This window comes from Ceratotherium simum, chromosome 24 (genome assembly GCF_057802395.1).
Source record: "Ceratotherium simum simum isolate JZ-2026a chromosome 24, ASM5780239v1, whole genome shotgun sequence".
NCBI classification, from domain to species: domain Eukaryota; kingdom Metazoa; phylum Chordata; class Mammalia; order Perissodactyla; family Rhinocerotidae; genus Ceratotherium; species Ceratotherium simum.
Genome location: NC_141923.1, coordinates 9,557,353 through 9,576,947, shown reverse-complemented (window position 1 = coordinate 9,576,947; position 19,595 = coordinate 9,557,353). Strand labels below are relative to the sequence as shown.

At 43.9% G+C, this 19,595-nt stretch overlaps 1 protein-coding gene across 1 annotated transcript in view; it reads left to right on the top strand.

Annotated features, from left to right (window-relative positions):
* The first annotated feature begins 2,824 nt into the window (after positions 1 to 2,824).
* The window catches only part of AK7 (adenylate kinase 7), a 58,811-nt gene continuing 42,040 nt past the window's right edge, over positions 2,825 to 19,595 (top strand). Inside the window, 4 exon segments of the mRNA XM_014790525.2 lie at positions 2,825 to 2,940; positions 7,698 to 7,886; positions 13,452 to 13,560; positions 17,437 to 17,531. Coding sequence (XP_014646011.2) covers positions 2,839 to 2,940; positions 7,698 to 7,886; positions 13,452 to 13,560; positions 17,437 to 17,531 — 495 coding nt within the window. The 5' untranslated portion in view covers positions 2,825 to 2,838.

Sequence of the window (19,595 nt, the reverse complement as noted above, 5' to 3'; positions counted from 1 at the left end):
TGATGTAGTCCATGCAGAGGTGGAAGTACAATGATGTACACCTGAAATTTTTACAATGTTATAAACCAACGTTACTGCAATAAAAAAATTAAAAAAAAAATCGAAAAATAAAATATTCTACAATGTTAATAGTCATCACTAGGTGGTAAGATAGGTAATTTTCATTTTCTTTATATACTTTTTCACATTTTCTACATTAGCTTTATGTACTAATTGGAGGGGAAATGCAATCGATGTGGGGTTTCAGGTAGTTGAAGAATGTTTCTACCAAAAGCACCAAGCTGTGCTGAGTTGTGTCTGCTCCCAGGATCCTTGAAGAGGCAGTATGATTACAAAGAAAAAAGAGGGCACACCTCGTTTCCCACAATGACACTCTTCTCACCTTTCCTCCAGGTCCAGAATCAATCGTCCCACTTCCCACACAGCTAAGCAGCGGCAGCTAATGGTGTACTGATCATTATTAGCTTCTTCCGTCACAACACTGCCCTATTCTCTCTCTAGTGTTCAAAAACACAAAATGTGCTGTTTGCTTGCTAAGGGGGAACAGAGTAGGAAAACACAGATTCTGCTATGTGCCATGTTGACTTGAGAACTCGGCCTTCAACCCCTTTATTTTGTGGATGACACAGCTGAGACTTGGACAGATTGAGGGACTTGCTCAGCAGCCCACCTCTGAGTGGTCGAGTTAGGCAGAACCCAGGTCTTCTGACTCCCCAGCTGTCTCCATACAGTACATGTTAATAAAAGCATCGCCTGAACTTTGTGGTTATATGAAACCTCATTTTGAAAGAGGAAAGGAATAACAGTAAAAGAAAGGTTAGTTGGTATAATAGAATTAATCAATAGAATCTCCTTTCCTAGCCTACCAATATAATAGATATAAAATTCTGTGGAAGCCATCTCCTACCTATGGCACTAGCTCATTTATGTTATCAGTAGTGCAAACAATAAAAATGAAACAAAGGTGAGATATTTTATGAGAGCATGACTAGTTGAATAACTTTCAAAGTACTTACCTGCTTAACTGCCTATCAGTAGGGACAAACTAAAAATCTGGAAATGAGGCATCTAGTGAATTCCAGAATATTTGATCTTAGAAGTCACTTGAAAGAATGCTGAAGAATATTTATTCCATCAAGTTTTGCACTGGACTTGCTGCGAGTATTTTTACATTTAAATCGACATGCTTTCTTGTTGATAATCTTAAGAATGTTGCGGGCCGGCCCCGTGGCTTAGCGGTTAAGTGCGCGCGCTCCGCTACTGGCGGCCCAGGTTCGGATCCTGGGTGCGCACCGACGCACCGCTTATCCCGTCATGCTGAGGCCGCGTCCCACATACAGCAACTAGAAGGATGTGCAGCTATGACATACAACTATCGACTGGGGGTTTGGGGGAAAAATAAATAAATTAATTAAAAAAAAAAAAAAAAAGAATGTTGCTATGAGCAAGCTGTTCCCAAATTGAGTTTGCAGAATTTCAGTGTTAATTATTTTATCAAAACAAAGAAGTTTTAATGAGACATATGGATAAAAAAGAAAAAGGAGATGGGGACCAAAAAAAATTGAATGAAAAGGCTCCCCATTTGTAGAAGTGTGCCTTAGAAAAAATTTCAGCTTTGAAGACCACTTCCTAAATGCTTTCGTATATGTCTTATTTAATCCTAACAGCCCTGTAAGACTGGTAGTTTCACTCCTGTTTTACAGCCGACTTAACAGCTTAGGGAAGGTTCAAAGATTGGTCCCAGTCTCCCACAAATGGCTGCAGAGCTGAGACTCAAAGCCCAATCTCCCGAGCGCCCAGAGCCTCCAGGCTGTCTGGAGCTCCTGGCCACCTCCATTTTTTGAGGCAATCAGTATTTTAACAGTACAAAAAAAAATTCTTGCATGTGTTAAATACTTACATAATGTTTAAAGCACACAAATATTTCAATAGAACCAGGCTATTCAAGAAAATGGCAAGATGTATTCCCAGTCCACCACGACCTTTGTGGTCCTGTGATAAGACAAATTGAATATCTTTTAATTTGTCGGTTTATCTCGGCAACTGCACGTATAATCTCATTTGGAAAGGTCAAAAGTCTAAATTCCATCCGTTTGTGAATGTGGGTGAATGCCCGGCCCCATGGCCTCTAGCCGCCCCAGCCCACCCCACCCCAGAGGTCTTTCCGGAACTGCTTCCAAAGGACCCCTAAGCCAGTTGAGCCCCGTGGACCAAACAGCAACCGGCTGCACAGTGGGCACCACACACGCTGTCGTTCGGTTGTGCTGGCCCCGAAACTCCATGGCAACAGCTCCTCTTCAGTAGACGATTATGTCCCGTCCTCCTGGTGAGACCATCCCACAGGGGACCGGTTAACTAACTCCAACATTAGAGGAGAGGTGGGCTGTGCGCTTTACGTTTTCATCAGATTCATCAACATTTTTAGTCTTCCCTGTCAAGTGGACACTGGGACGTGGTGCCCGAGGTTCGTGAAAGAAAGAGGTGAAAGGGAACAAGATGACAGGGCCCCTTGTGGCGAGGCCCCGGGAGGCTCCGAAAGAGGACGCGCTCTGCCGAGGGCACCCGGCGTGTCGCAGGGCAGAGGGGCCCGGGCTGCACGCACGCGGCGCCGCAAAGGTCACCGCGCGGGGCACCCGCCCGCCCGAAAGCCTCCAGAGCCCGCCGAGCGCGGGACGCCGGCGGCCCCGCCCCGCCCGAGCGCCCCGCCCCGCGCCCCGCCCCGCGCCCTAGGCCCCGCCCCCGGAGAGCCTCCCCGTCCCGGCAGTCCCCGGGCCCCCACCCCGCCGCCTTGGCAACCAAACCGACGCTTTCTCCTTAGCAACCAGCGCCGCTCCCGCCATGGCCGAAGAGAAAGTCGCTGCCCCGACGGAGAAAGTTAGCCGGATTCAGCGAGTGTTTATAAACCTGCTGGACACATACAGCAGCAGAAACATCGGGAAGGTGAGCGGCGGCGGGTCAGAGCAGGACCCCAGCCCCCAGCTCCCAGTCCCCCGCGCCCGGCACCCCGAACGCAGCGAGAGCCTGTGCCACTGGGCGCTGACGGGGCCTCCCCTAAGGGAGGGTCCCTCGTTCTGGGCACGCCAATGCTCCCTGGACCCCAGGCCGCACCCAGGCTAGACAAGAGCCCCTCCTGGAAGCCTAGATGTTTGGAGATCGCCGGTCCAGCCCCGGGTCCTCTTCTGTTAATGGGGGGAAACTGGGGCTCAGAGGGTGGCAGGGACTTGCCCAAGATCACATGGCGAGTTGGGGGCAGGACCTGGCCACAGAGCCCAGTCTCTGGCCTCCTAACTACATTATCTTTCCCCTCTGCCATCTGAAGCAGGCAACCGACAGATAATAAGTCAATGGTTTTATCACTGACCAAGCATTTTTCATTCATCCATCCCTTCAACATACGGTTTTGGCGTCTATTATGTGCCAGGCACTGTTTTGGTCCCTGACTCCCATTAAGCTTCCTCACCGTTCTCCATCTTTATCCCTGGAAAATGAAGATATTAAAAAAAGAGGACGCTGGGGGCTTCCTCTTAAAATGCTCAGCAGTCAAAAGAAAGCCATAATTTTATCATTTCCCTGAGTAGGACTCACTGATCCTATTTCTACCCCCTGGAGCTACATAGAAGTCTAACCTCACCCTGGGCAGATTTCTGTGAGGCTGTAATGATCACACTTTCCAACAACACAAGCTCCCTAAAATAGGATGAGGCTGCAGAGCATACCACCTGTATTGGTTTCTCAGGGCTGTGGTAACAAATTACCTCCAACAATGGAATTTATTCTCTCCCAGTTCTGGAGGCCAGAAGTCCAAAATCAAGGTGTCGGCAAGGTTGGTTCCTACTGGAGGCTTCAGGGGAAAATCTGTTCCATGCTTCTCTCCCAGCTTCTGGTGGTTGCCAGCAATGCTTGGCATCCCTTGGCTTGTAGACTCATCACTCTAATCTCTGCCTCCCTCTTCACATGGTGTTCTCCCCAGAGTGTCTGTGTGTCCAAATTTCCTCCTTCTTATAAGGACACTAGTCATTGGGTTAGAGCCCGCCCCGGTTCAGTATGACTTCATTTTAACTTGATTACATCTGCAAAGACCCTATTTCCAAATATGGTCGCATTCACAAGTTCCAGATGGACAGGAATTTGGGGGGGAGGGGACAGTGTTCAACCCAGTACACCATCTAAAGCTGATCAGTCAAAAATATACAGATTTAGGGGCTGGCCCAGTGGCATAGTGGTTAAGTTCACGAGCTCCACTTTGGTGGCCCAGGGTTCAAAGGTTCAGATCCTGGGCGAAGACCTACGCACTGCTTATCAAGCCATGCTGTGGCAGGTGTCCCACATATAAAGTAGCATGGATGTTAGCCCAGGGCCAATCTCCCTCAGCAAAAAAAAAAAAAAAATCAAATAAAAAATATATATATACAGATTTAGATATATAATTTATATGTGAAAATAGTATATTTTTATATAGCGTGTAATTATATATCATAAACAATATATGTGATATTATATATGATATATCTCTTCTAGAAGGGACTAAAAACATGTGACATATCTTCCACATTACCAGAAAAGGGAGGAAAGAAGAGACAAGGACACAAACAAAACTAAAACAATAACAAAGTATTTTTTTAAAGAAGGGAAGCATTGAAAAGACAGGTGTGGTATGAACTGATTTGTGTCTTTCAAAAAGATGAATACTCCATGCTGAGGCCGCGTCCCACATACAGCAACTAGAAGGATGTGCAGCTATGACATACAACTATCTACTGGGGCTTTGGGGGGAAAAATAAATAAATAAATAAAATCTTTAAAAAAAGAAAAAAGATGAATACAGATATACAGAAGATAGGTTGATCGATCACACAGAAAATGTCTATACACAGAAAATGTCTCAAAGGATACAAGAGAAGCTTAACTATTGTCTTCTCTGGAGGATAGGATTCATTCATTCATGAACACCTACTAAATGGCAGGCACAGAGAACTACACAGTGAATAAGACCAGAAAAGGTTGCTACCCTCAAGGACCCCACCTCTCTGGAAGGAGATAGACAATAAATAATTTCCAGAATAAGCAAGACATTTCAATGTGTTATAAGTGCTCTGAAGGACAGAGAATACAGATGCTGATTGGTAGGAGTGACCGGCTGCTTTAGATAGAGTTGCATGAGAGGGCTCTCTCGGAAGGCGACGTTTAGTCTGATATACATAGGATGCAGATCAAGCTGGAGGAACTAGTTCTCAGGGAGCCTGGCAAAGGCAAGAGTTCTGAGGTGGGAGTCAGGTTGGCTCTTTCAGAGGACAGAGTGGCGAGCGTGCAGTGAACCAGAGGCTCCAGGCCGACTTCACTGGTGCAGCAGGCACAGTGCCCAGGGCCCGTGAGACTCTGGGGCCCCCAACAATGTTTTAATTTCTTTTAAAGTCAGAAAAAAGTAAATGAAATTTTAGAGTCAAAGACTGTGTGTCTTTATAGCAATACGGTCATAAAATATAATTTTTTATATTTTTTATGGAGGAACAGGCCCATGCAAGTCAGAATATGACCCTGCTCAGCAACTAAACAGTGCCTCACACATGGTCAGCAATCTCTCGATATTTGTTGCATAAATTAACGAAGCAGAGTCAAGCACAAAGGCCCAGACCGTGTCGGGTGAGGAGTTTGGTTTATATTCTAAATCCAATGAAAGCCATTGGAGTATTTAAAAAGGGAGGTGACAGGACTGAGATTAGGAGGGAGGGAGGGAGGGAGGAGAATTTAACTTTTTACTTTAACCTCTTTTGATCCCTGATTATTTTCTACAACATACTATTTTTATAATAAAACTTTTTCTTTTAGTATGCAGAGATCTTTTTGAAAAGCTTTTCAATAATGGAATTTTCTAGTTATTTCTGAACTAACCAGGCCCCCTCTTTCTCAAATCCCAAGTAATTGCTGTTATATGTACTAAGCAACATAGGAGTGGGAATATGAAGCTGTCAGGGATGGGGAAATTTTGCCCTTACCCCTCTTGATTTCTTCTGGCTGGACTAATAAAAAAAACTCAAGACAGATTACCAGGAGAAAAAACAATTTAATATGTATGAATGGGAGATCATAAAAATGATGCTTAGAGAAATGACCAAAGCAGGCAGCTTGTATATCTTTTTACACTAAGAAACAAATTTGTGAGGCTTTGACAGGACAAAGAAACTTAGGTTTGGGTGCTTAATTAGTAAGAAATTTAAGCAGAGTTTGAGTTTGAGGTAGTAATTAGTAAAAAAGTAACACGGTTTGTTTATACAGGATTCTTGGCCCTGAATTCCTTAGCTCTGGTGATAAGGATGTCTCTCTATCCCTGGCACTGGGAGGATACCTTTCACATGGGAGATTTATTTCATGTTTTCAGGGAGAACAGAGAGAGGAGGGTCAAAATGCCCTTTTTGCATCAGCTGCTTCTCAAGTAACTTTAATACAAGATAATCAATATACTTTTGTGTCATATTTTGGGGCAGCCTGCCCTGGGCCCCAACAAATCATATAAAAGGAATAGAAGCCAGATTTCTTGTCTTCTGGCTCACAGCCCAGTGGGGGCAGTGCCCCAGCCCCTGCTTCCCCTGGTCCCTGGGAGGGCGTAGCGTGGTGGGGTGTGGCACCTGTGTGGCCTTGGGTGTCAGAAGGTCCCACTTCACCCCTCCCTGCCCGTGTGATCTTGGGCAAGTTACTGCTGGCCACCAATTTCCTCATCCGTGAAATGTAATAATAAAATTGAATATGTATGTTTGAGAGAGAAATGAAAATATATATGACCTACTTGGGAAAAATATATTCCAATAAGAGGTTGAACCTGACAACCTTGCATCCTAACTTGGACTGTTTTTTATCAAAATAAATGAGGTGGGACTTTTTGTTTGTTTGGTTTTGGTATATTTTTACTCCCAAGGTGTGATAATGTCATGATTATTTACATATGTTTAATATACAAATTAAAATAAATTATTTTTATTTGTAGATAAATAAAATTATATATCTATGAAACTCTTTAACATTGCATAAACCACTCCCAGGGAAAGCTTTTGTAAAGCAAGAAACGAAACTTTCTATTTCATTATTCATCACGGTAGCCACTGGCCGCATATGGCTGGTTTTAAATGTGGCGAGTCCAAATGGAGATGTGCCATAAGTGTAAAATGCACATCGAATTTCAAAGTCTTAGTATGAAAAAAAATAATATAAAATATCTCATTAATAACTTTTATGTTGATTACATGTTAACTTGATAATATTCTGGATATATTGGGTTAAATAAAACATTATTTAAATTAATTTCACCTGTTTCTTTTTACGTCCATTAATGTGGCTACCAGCAAATTTAAATTACCTGAGTGGATCACATTACATTTCTACAATTCTATTAGACGAGACAAACGTCGTGACTATAGCCCAGCTCTGCCTGTTGCCTGAGAAGGATCATATCCTTAACCGGTTCTTTAGGCTCTCTGAGCCTGAGTTCCTCATCTATAAAATGGGGAATCATAATAGTACCCACTCCACTGTGTTGTTGTGGGAATTAAATCAATTTCAGTGAGATACCAGTGTACAAAGCATTTGCTCTGCCTGTGGGCGCCTCCAGCAAGCCTTCAATGAAGGTTAGTTTTAGAATCATCACTCACTGACTGCCCTTCCTCTACGTTGTTCTTGCTAGTGGGGAAATTTCTGTTTTCTTGCAGTTTCTCTCTAACTGTGTAGTCGGGGCTTCGCTTGAAGACATTACCGAAGAAGAGGAAGAGGAAGATGAAAGCAAGTCAGCTATGCCGGGCGCCTCCTCAGCCAAACTGAAGGAAGGCACATTCCAGATTGTGGGCACGCTTTCCAACCTCGAAAACCTTCGGCCCAGCTTTGCCGTGGAGACATACTGTGTAAGTCCAGGGGGCGTTGCTAAGAGTAGACAAAGGAAGAGTCCCCTTTGGCTCCAACATGCATACAGTATGTTTTTACCCTGCTTCTCATTCCCTCTCTTCTGTGAGCATGGGGGAAGATGAGGGACAGGAGGGGGCAGGACTTTCTCCTCTGATGGAGAGCCACAACCATCATCTCCACTTTATGTGTTTGCCTGAAGGACAGAATTTACATGAGATGTTCTTGGAAAGGACAGATCTCATTTGGACTCTCAGAGTCATAAAATTCTCTATACTGTGTTTAAAATGTATTCTGCCCTGTATCACCCCAACACGACTCTGGGCCATGGTGGGTGTTGTCTGTGAAAGAGAAATCTCTTTGGTAAGAAGCCACTCAGGGGTAACCATTGTATGCTGTCTCATTGAGAAACAGTGCTGCCTCCACGTGACAAATGCTACACAGTCCTCATCCGGAGACATTTAAATACCTCTGAGAGGGGTGTCCCTCCCAGACTAACTCCTCCCATCGCCCTGCCTGCTACTCTCCGGACACTACCAAATAGCTTTGCACCCATTTTTCCTCTTCCTGGTACAGCCTTTCCTCTTCCCTCTCTCAACCAGCCTTATTTATTCTTCAAGATTTAACTCAGGAGGTCACCTCCTCCAGGAAGGCCTTCATGATTCCCACTTCTTCCCCACTCCTAGTTTGGATTCTCAGCTCTTTTATTGTGCTCCCGTAACATCTTTTACCTTCCTAGATCATAACACTTTTCACACCCATCTGTCTATTGTGGGTCCCTCTGACCATACCATCAGCTCCTATCAGCTCCTTGAGAGGAGAGACTGTGCCTCATTTATTCCCCTTTTATCCATGCACCTTCAGCATTTAGCACAGCAACTGGTGGAAAGTGGCCCTCAATAAATATTTATGAAATGAATGGATGAGTCCCCTCCCACCACCTTCGGGAAATTTCTTCACCACTTACCCTCTTTCACACTCTTCCGGGTCTTCCCTTGACACTGGCTTCTTTCTTGCTACCTATCTATATGCTCAAATCCTTCCCACTGTAAAAACCTTAATTTAGCCTCCCTGCCGGCTACCAGCCTCTCTCTCTACCCCTGGCTCCCGCCACCACTGCCCTTCAGAGAGGGACCAGCCATATTTCAGGCCTCACTCCTGCACTCCCCAGTCCCTGGCCTGTCCAGGGCTGGCAGGCTCTGTCCCCACCATTTCACAGGCGATGCCCTTGCCAGTGTCACCAAGGAGTTCCTAATTCCCAAGGGCCTGTCTTACCTGGCTTCCCAGCAGCAGCAGCTCTGCTTCCCAGGAGAAACGCTCCTTCCTCCTTCTGCAGCCCCTATACCCTGACTTCCCTTGTGCCTCCAAGCGCTCCTTCTTGGCTTCTTTCACTGGTTCCTTTTTCCCCCCAGAGCTCCTTCCTTTCTCATAATAGGTGTTCTTCCTAAATCTTACCCACTCCTATGGCTTCAGCTCCCCCATACAAGCCAATGCCTTTCAAATCTGTCTCCAGCCCTGTTGATCCACAAATCCAACAGCCTCCTAGCCCACTTGCCCAGGCATCCTGCAGGCATCTCTAAATCAACATACCCCAAATGAAATTTATTACAGTACTCCACAAAACCACTCTGCCCTGTGTAGTCCTCATTTTTATTAAGGACCTTGCTGACTATATCAGTTTGGGCTGTTTTGGGCTGCAAGTAATAAAAAAAGTGTGGGGGGGAGCAATGAAAACTGCCTTAATAAATAAAGAAATTCATCAGCTTATGTGGCCAGTAGTCTCAAGGAAGAACCAGCTTCAGGGCTGGCATGATCCAGCTGCTGGCTGCAGCTCCTTTTCCTGCCCCTTCCTGGGCTCTGCCTTCCTCTGGGGGTGACTTCATCCTCAGGCCAGCAGCACAGTCCAGGGCCTTACCTTCATACAGAGGAACACTCTGATGAAGAGAACTTTCAGAAGGTCTCAGAAAAAGGAGGATGAACATTCCAGCAGCCTCCTGCAAGCATCTCCTTGAATCTCGCTGTCTTGAATTGAGTCACATGCCCATTCTTGAACCAATCACTTAGCCTTAGATCAATAAGGCCCATCCCTTAAGCTAAAGGATGGAGTGAATTTCCCACAGGCTGAGAAGGGGAGTATCTGAACAAAATTAGGGTTCTGTTGGGAAAGAAGAAGAGGAAACATATTTGTAGACAACCAACAGTGTCCTTTCTATCATTCGTCATGTACTCACCCCACCACAGCTGAAAGCCTGGTAGCTCTGTGGGCTCTTGGCTCCCCCTGCCTCCCATAGCCTCTTGGTCATGGGATCCTCCACCCGTCTCTTTAATAGCTCTCTAAGCAGCGCCTCCTTTCCATTCTCTTAGCCATCTGCATTAGTTCAGATCTCCATCATCTCTCACTATTTGTACCTGAATTTGATTCACTGAGTGTGCATTGAGCACCCTAAAGATCCACGGATAATGCTGAGCTCACAGCCTAGCAGGACCCGGATATAAACTAGGAGCTCCAGGGGAGTACGGTAAACATGACGACAGAGGTGTGCACAGAGCAGCGACCATACGCTCTGAAAAGGGCAGGGGATGGGGCCGGCCCGGTGGTGCAGCGGTTAAGTGCACGCCCTCCGCTTCCGCGGCCCGGGGTTCGCAAGTTCAGATCCCGGGCGGGCACCGACGCACCGCTTGTCAAGCCATGCTGTGGCGGCGTCCCATGTAAAGTAGAGGAAGATGGGCACGGATGTTAGCTCAGGGCCAGTCTTCCTCAGAAAAAAAGAGGAGGGTTGACATTGGATGTTAGCTCAGGGCTGGTCTTCCTCACACACACACAAAAAAAGAGCAGGGGATGCATTCTCAGTCTTGTCTAGAAAGCCAGGCAAATGGAGCCTCAAGCCCCCCTCCCACACCGATCGAGGCCCCTCAGCTCCTCTGGTCTGGAGATCCTGGAGCCTCCAGCTGCACAGTCCTGCAGATGGCCCTCCTTTGGGAGCTTGGGTCTACTGGAAATGTTGGGGCTCCCAACTGAGCCTCAAGGCTAAGTAGAGCTTGCCAGGCAGATAAGGGAGCAAGGAAATGCCATACAAGGGGGAACACACGGGAAACTGTATGGTGTGCTTTGGAAGAGAAAGAATCAGTATAGTTAGAGCATGGGTTTTGGGGAGCTGAGGAGAAGAAGCAAGGGTGGCATGAAAAGTGAGAGAGAATGAAAGATGGGAAACATTAGGCTGGTCCAGGCTGTGAAAGACACCTCTGCCTGGCTCAGCAAACTGCTGCTATTCCCTGAGCATCCCAGGCTCTGCTGAGTGAGCTCATATTCACCTTTCTAACCCAGCTCAAGTGTCAACTCGTATAAGCCATAATTACATATTCCTCCTGGCCCATTGAACCTCAAATGTACCTCTATGATAGCTCTTTCCATATTGGGGGCTGCCATGTAAGGCTGTACATGTTGCACACTGCACAAGGTTGCCCAGCTAAGAGGATGAGTAAGGACTGAAAAGTGACCTGTTCTTCTGGCTACAGTGTGCCCTGGAGCGGGTTCCTTCTTATAATTTTTTCACCAAGAGCATGTTGACTTTTTCTAATTTGTACAAAGGTGTCCTATGTGCTTAGCTGTGTCCTTGTCTAAAGGACTGTGTCTATTTGCTAAAAGTTTTCCCAATGACACACATACACACACACATACACACTGCTCCTTAGCACCAACAAACATATATTATTCATTTTGGCCTCTATCCTCAGGGTCAAAAACAGAGCCCACAAATGTTTGTTAGGTGAATAAATGAATGCACCAACGTGGTCGCTCAACACGTGGTCACGACTATTCTCTTGAAAACATGACTGTCTCATCCTAAATCCGTCCAACTAGGATGTAACAAGCATGTGTGTTTTTCTTTGGACACCACCCTCACATGCATTTACAGTCTGGAATCATAGATGCTTTATCTTCCTTCTCTTGAACTGCATCTGGAACACACGTCTTCGGTTTCTCCCCTTCCTCCAGTATTCTTTCCTCCTTTCTTTCACGTGTCATTCCTCAATCTAGATCAGTCCTGGGTATACTGGGAGAGTAGAGTCCTCTCACGTTGTCATGCTATTGACAAGGTAAAAATCGATGTTTGGATCAGCATTTCCAGAGTGTCTTCCCTCTTGCACAGTCAGTCCAGAAAAGACATTGAGTGGATGGTATTATGGGTTGAATTGTGTCTCCCTCCACAAAAAAACGATATGTTGAAGTCCTAACCCCTAGTACCTCAGAATGTGACCTTCCAGGATGTGTCTTTACAGAGGAAATCAAGTTAAAAGGAGGTCATTAGGGTGGGCCCCTAATCCAACATGATGGTGTCCTTACCAAAAGCAGAAATTTGGACCCAGACATGCACACAGGGAGAACATCATGTGAAGATGGAGGCAGAGATCTGGGTGATGCATCAACAAGACAGGGAACGCCCAAGATGGCCAGCAAAGCCCCAGAAGCTGGGAGAGAGGCCTGGAGTAGAATCTCCCTCACAGCCTCGGAGGGAACCCGCCCTGCTGACACTTTTACCTGGACTTTCAGCCTCCAGAATTCTGAGATGTTAATTTCTGTTGTTTAAGCCTCCCGATTTATGATACTTGTTACAGCAGCCCCAGGAAACGAATACAGCTGAATGCCAAGGGTTGGAGAAACTAGCAGTCCATGCTGTTAAATTTAACATGGACGTGTTAACCTTGCCAAGGTAGTCCTCTTGTTTCATAAGGACAAAGCATCTACTTTTATTTTGTTCTGCAACCAAATTGTGTGGTAAGAGACCAAGTTTGATCTGAAATGTTCTACATTAATGCAACTGGTCAAGGATCTGTGGGGAACATGTGACCCTCGGGACAATGGGATTAACCACAAATGCAAATCCTGGTTTGGAAATACAAGGTCCTTTTATGGTTATCTCAACACCCACCCAGGGTATTGCACTACTGGGAAACGTGCTGGCATCCACGCAGCGAGGAACAACTAGTTAAAACACAACGATCACCAACGTTGCTTTTGTCTAATGTAAGAACTTTATATTTTTAACCATTAAAAGCTTTTATATTTTAAAAAATATTCCCAACTGTTAACTCTAATAAGGTACCTTACATCTAGAAAGAGAACAGATTAATTCCATCTTGAGGATTCTGAAACAATCCACATTAATCACTCATCAGCACATCTGGGTGATTTATGATATATAATTGCTCAAATAATCTTGCATAGAGTTTGGGTTAGTTTTAAATGCCTCACACATTTTCTTCTACTGTGTTCTAATTCTTCCTTTCTGAATTGGGGTTTAAACAGCATGCAGAAATAGTATCTAAGATCATTATGCAGTTTTTTTAATCATCTCTTCCCAGCTATTTTCATAAACTTCTTTGTTACTTGAAAACTACACACAGAAGAGAGCCAAAATTTCATTTTAAATAGAAATGCTTCTGCACATGTTTCCTGTGGGACTCTTCAATGCAGCATATCTAACTCGGAAATTGTCATTCCATCTAAACATTAAAGTTACTTTGTTAGCTTCTTGCAACAAATGGCTGTCAATTTTCTTTTTCAGGCCATCTCTCGAGAAGACCTTCTCATGCGCCTGCTGGAATGTGATGTTATTATTTATAACATCACCGAGAACCCACAACAAGTGGAGGAAGCCATCTGGGCAGCCTCTGGTCAGTAGGTCTTCTGTCTCCAGGGACACTATTTTTGTGCAATTTACTTTGCCTAAGAGTCATTTTATGAACACTAGGCAAATTAGGGCCATGGAAAAACTGATCCAAGACTTACTTAAAACATGAAATGAAATCAGGATAATGAATATGCCTGTGGATAGTGTTAAAAGATTAACCGAGGCATATTAAAATTTTTAAGAGTTCATTGGAGCAAAAATCGATTTGAATGGGGCAGTGCCACATTGGATGTGGCTAGGAGCGCTCCACCTACAAAAACCAGGAGAAAGAATTTTATAGAGAAAAGCCGGAAGCAAAGCAACGAAATTATTTGATTAGCTATAGCTGAGGGTTTCCCTTACGTGGAAGGGCCTAGCTGGCTGTTTGTGAGGGGTTGTCTTTAGGTTTTGATTTCTTAACGTTGAGGCATTTACAGACTTAGATTTTGATTTGCTTACCTAAACTGCGAAGGTATTAGAACCACCTCAGTCTAATGGCCACCTGTTTAATTAAACAATAGATGCTTCCAAAGAATAGACTATTTTTAATCATTAAAAGAAATGAAACATTAACATCCAAAATTCCACCTTTATCCATTCCAGAGGCACTGCCTAAGGAGGTGGGGCTGAAGTCATCGGAAGATACAAAGACAAATAAGAAAAAGATTATACCCTCGGGGCACTTGTAGACCCACAAGAGAGCTACGGGCACATGAGAGGATCTCATCCTCAATGCAGGATAGAGAATGGCATGCTCCCAAGAGGGATGTGACTTTAAGGGGACAGGAATTATTTCCAACTGTGAGGATCTGATTCAATTCAACAAATGTCCCCTGATAGCAGGGGTCAGGGAGGGCTTGTGGGGAATCCTTGCATTTTTTAAATGCTTTGACAAATGAACTCTAAGGACCTCAGATCTAAGAGAACAAGGTGACGTTGAGCAATTTGGCGCTTTGTAAGTCATCTCCTCATTAAGTCGGAAGCACAGGAGAAAGCAAATTAGCTTACTGGAATCATCATTCTCGACTAGGAGGACAGCCAGAAAGACACGGAGCTCCTTACATTTCAATATCTTTTATACTTCAGTATCTTTGTCTTAGGCAGATTAGATCAGGGGTCAGAGAACTCTTTCTGTAAAGGGCCAAATAGTAAATATTTTTGCTTTTCGAGCCAACCACTCTGCCACTGTAGTGAGAACGCAGCCATAGACAATATACAAATGAATGGACTGGGTTCCAGTAAAACTTTATTTACAAAAAATAGGCAGTATTTTGCTAACCCCTGAATAAGATCAACAGCAAACCTGTATTTTGGCTTAAATTCAAAGAAATGGAATGGGGCCTCAGGAATGACTGTACAGTCATGTTCAGGAAAATGATGATGGAAAAGTACTGTCTGTGGATGTTGGGATTCCTCAGGAGCTTAGAATGTTTGATTTCTCATTTATGAGTCTGTGCCTAAATTTCATTCAGTGAGATACAAATCAAAAACACGAGCATTGTGTCATATTTTGGAAGGGAGCTTTTTTAAAGCCTACTGTCTGCATTTTGTCCCCTTGCAAATATTTACAGATGATATATAATCGCACCTTCTAAAATAATTGCACCACCTAGAAGAATAATCAGAGCTAATGTTTACTGAGTTCTTATTTTGTGCCAGGCTTTGAAAATTGATTTTTCTATATAATGTATATTTGCCATTTTTTTTTAATTGTAAATTTTTTCTGAAATAAAATCTGGATATGTTTTGAAAATTAAGAAGCGCAGTAGGGCTTAGAAAAAAACCAACAATTTCCTGCATTTCCTTTCCATCCCATCCCTAACCCCACAAAAGGAACCTCATTTAATCCACTGTTCCTTTTAACACATAAAAATACCTGTGCTGATGTCCTTTGATTGTGCATCTTAGACATTAACCACTGACTTCCTGCTCTGATAGGTGAGCCTCAGCCCCTTGTAGGACCACCCCATGCCCCTCAGGGGACATACTCCTTTCTCAAACTTTGACACTGCATTTCCTTTCAGGAGCTTTAAATGCAGTGTATGACTGTTTCCTTCTTCATTGGAATAAAGAGCTTTAAATAATTAAGAAAATTTTACTTCTTTATTTGGTGGAAAGGCTTTAACTGTATTACCTCATTTTTGAGATATAGAGTGTTTGTGTCTGCAGGAAAGTAGAGTCCGAGTCCCTGGGTCTGTCCTCGGGGTCACCTGGAGGGCAGGGGGTTGGCGGGGCCATGGAGAAGAGGGGCAGAACTTGATCATTTTACCTGATGCACGTTCTTAGATTTGGGGGTTTTTGTTTTTCCAATGGTATGTGTTACTTCTTAAAAATGTTTTATTAAATTATTTTTAAATGTTTTGTATTAAAAGAATTAGAAATATTTATAATTATTAAATTTAATTATTTAACTATTAAATATTTAAATATTAGACAATATTTTATATTAAAAGAATTCTCCTACTTTTCACAGATACTGTCAAAGGAAGACAAGTGACATAGGGAGAAAGGAATACAGTATTAGAAATGAGAGAAATCATTTGCACATAGGGATAAAATGTGCTTGTTTGAAAGTGAACAAGCAGATCATTTTAGACCCATAAAAATTATCAGAGGTAAAGAAGGGTAACCCAATTCGAGTCCCTCTAAGTGTGCCACCATTCACAAAATAGGCCAGTCTGAAGCACAGCGGAGCAGAAAGGGTAAAAGAGCAAAATTAAATTGAAGAGGCAATTTTTGTTAATAGACTAGAAATAGAAACTAAAATTAATGGTTGAATTTGGGATTAATATGTGGACATAGCGTTCTTACAGTTAATGCAATAATCCTCTCTCATCTTCCGGTCGGAATCCATGCGTTTGTTAGATTCAGGATATCAGCACTTTATTGTTTCCTTGTTGTTTAAGAAATCAGTTCATGAGACTAAAAATGTACCCATGACAACTGTGTCACTTAGATCCTCTGACGATTTAATTTTTCCAATTTTGGAAAATTACATGTCATGAGAAATATTTTAGTGGAATCACATGCCGCAGTATTCAAGGAGATTCAATGCTTGACTGTTTGTGGAGAGCCCTCCCGGAAAGTGAGGAACCCTTTGGAAACCACATGGTCACCCTTCGGGCCACCGCCCTTCCACATTCCGGCTCATGTCCAGCATCCCCGCCTTCCGGAAGCCCTCCGCACACGGCCCACAGTCCGCACCGCACCGGCGCTCCCCCCCCGCCCCAGCCAGGGGGACTGCAGGCGTGGGCAGACCCCAAATTACTTCCTTCCACAACAGCTTAAGCCAAATAGGACTGCTTTATGGGAAATCATAGAAAGGCCTTATCTCTGATCTGGACCTTCCACAGCCCGCATCCCCAACCTTGATGGGTGTCCTGCTCCATTCCCCACGGAGCTGGCCCTACGGCTTAGTGGGGCGAGCACAGGCCTTGCAACCAGGCTGCCCGGATTGGACTCCCTGCCCCACCACTTCCTTCCACGATTCTGGGCACACTGTGCCTCAGTTCCCTTATCTGTAAAACAGAGATCACAGTAATACCTGTCTCACAATGGTAAGAACTCAATAAAGCCCACGAATTGTTCCAATCCATGTGAGCTATGATTATCACTAGCCTTCCAAAAAAGTGCAAGCACACTGCTACAGGCCAGGCAATAGGAAGGGGGCTAAAGTTTTGGGCTGAAGTCAGGTGGCTGGAGGGAAAATGTCAAGAACAATGATGGGGAGGGGACAGTGAAGCGTCAGAGGTGACGCTGCCCTCTCAAGTTGGTCCCTGAAGGAGTAACTTCAAGTCCCGCTGAGAACTGACAGTACACGTGATTTCAAAACCACGTTCTGCATGGAGCCGAATAACCGCTCTGCCTTTTGGCCCCGCAGCACTGAATGAAGAAGTCAACCATTTTGAAAAGCGAAAGCTGTTTATCTTAGTGTCCACGGTGATGACTTGGGCGCGATCCAAACCCCTGGACCCTGTAAGTAGTGCTCCCGCTTTTCCTTTATGCAACATTTCACCCTCTATAGCTTGTAAACTGCGTGCGGAGAGAACTTTCTACAGTGAATTGCGTATTCTTACATTCCTGAACCCTATCCCATAAGAAGCACTCGACAGAGCTCGTTGATCCTAAGCACGCTCGATTCTAAGGGGCCCCTTTGTTTCATATGCCACTAAAAAGAAAAAGAAAATGCTGCCTGTGAAACTATAACAGTGTTTGCTGATCACTTGTACTTAGTATTTTAAATGTATTGAGACAACTCTCTTTTAGACTTATTTAGACCTATATTTTTATCCTATGCATTCTTGTGCACACAATAAAAGGAAAATATAAGCAAAATGCCATGTTATAGTATTCCAAAAACTTCTTCGTGTTCCCAGTCCGGCTCCTCTGAATCACACCTACACTGTCTGTTTCCACACAATAACTCAGTGTAAAACCTGAGTCATGTCATTTATTTGTCAGTACTTTCCTTTCCTGTAAAGCACGTGCTTATTACTCTGCAAGAAAATAATGGACTTACAGTCATTCTTCTAACATTGCCTATTCTCTTTACCGTTGTCAGATTTCCATCTGCTGCTCTGCTGCAGTGCCTTTGTGCCTGTGAACCACCTTTTCACTTCAGTGCTGAACCACAGCATAATCTTTTAAAAGATATTTAAAAAAGCAATTAGATCAACATGCATGGTACCTAACTTGTAAAGGGATGACGCTATGAACCATTGTGCTCGAGGTCACCCTGGCACCAGGCAAGGACAGTGTCAATGCTTCCTGGCTGACCACAGTTGTAATAAGCCGTTGATTACAAGACACATTGTAATTTCAGAGATGTTAAAATGTGAAAAAAATGCACATGTTGGAATCAATGGAGTACATTATTTTTAATAAGGAAATATTTAGGGATTTATCACACATTGCATCAAATGCCATTTGTTTGTTTAATTATCGCTCCCTTGGTGGATCTTTGAGGGCAAGGACCAGTGATTTCATGTCCCTTTCTTGTAAAGTTCACTTACCTGCTCCATTTGGTTGCCATCACCTCAAGGAGCAGACCAGTCATTTTATTTCTGTTATAGTTCTTTTCCTCAGAGTGTCTCATAAACTATCTGCTACATAACAATCATTGGTCACTTGACTGGCTGACCATTTTGCTGGCCTGACTGATTGTCCCCACTCCTTCAGTTATAAACTAAATTGTGCTGACTTAAGCAAAATGGGAATTTATTGACTCACATAATTGGTAAGTCTAATAATGGACTTCAGGCACAGCTGGATCTAGAGACTTAAACAGTGTCCTCAGAGCTCACCTACTCTCTTTCTCTTTTCTATTGCTTCTTTTCTCCTCTGAGAAGACTTCATTCTCAGGTAAGCTCTCCCCTCCTTCTGGCCCCCAGCAGCTCCCAGGCTCACATCCTTAGAGCTTTAATCCTCTTTTCCACTTTGGCCAAGTCCCATCCCAGGACTGGAATATGCTATTTGCCAAGGTCTTAGCTCATGGGCCTCACCTTGAACAGTCACTGTGGCTGGGGGAATGCAGAGCTCTGATTGGTCAGACCTGGGATCATATACTCACTTCTAGAGGCAGGGATCATCAGCCCCCTAAACTAGATGGGCTGAGAGTGGAGAAGAGATGGTTCCCCAAACAAAATATGGAGAAATGGCTCCTGTGTTAGCTCCTCTGTCTTTTTGGCTTGTCCCCATCCTCTTGCTGTGGTTTTCATTTGCATTTCCCTAAAGGCTCATGATGATTTTGTCAGGTTTATTAAGGTACAATTTGCATACAGTGAAATTAACCCTTTTTACTGTACAATCTATAAGTTTTGACAAATGCATACAGTTGTGTAACCACCACAACAATCAAGATATAGAACATTTCCATCACCTCCCAAAATTCTCTACCTCACATACAACAAAAGTTCCAGATAGATCACATAATTAAATGTAAAAAGCAAAACTTTCATTTTTTAAGAAAAATTATGGCAAGTTATAGGGAAGGATTTCTTAAACAAGACCCAATAATGCTAAATATTTTTTAAAAATTGA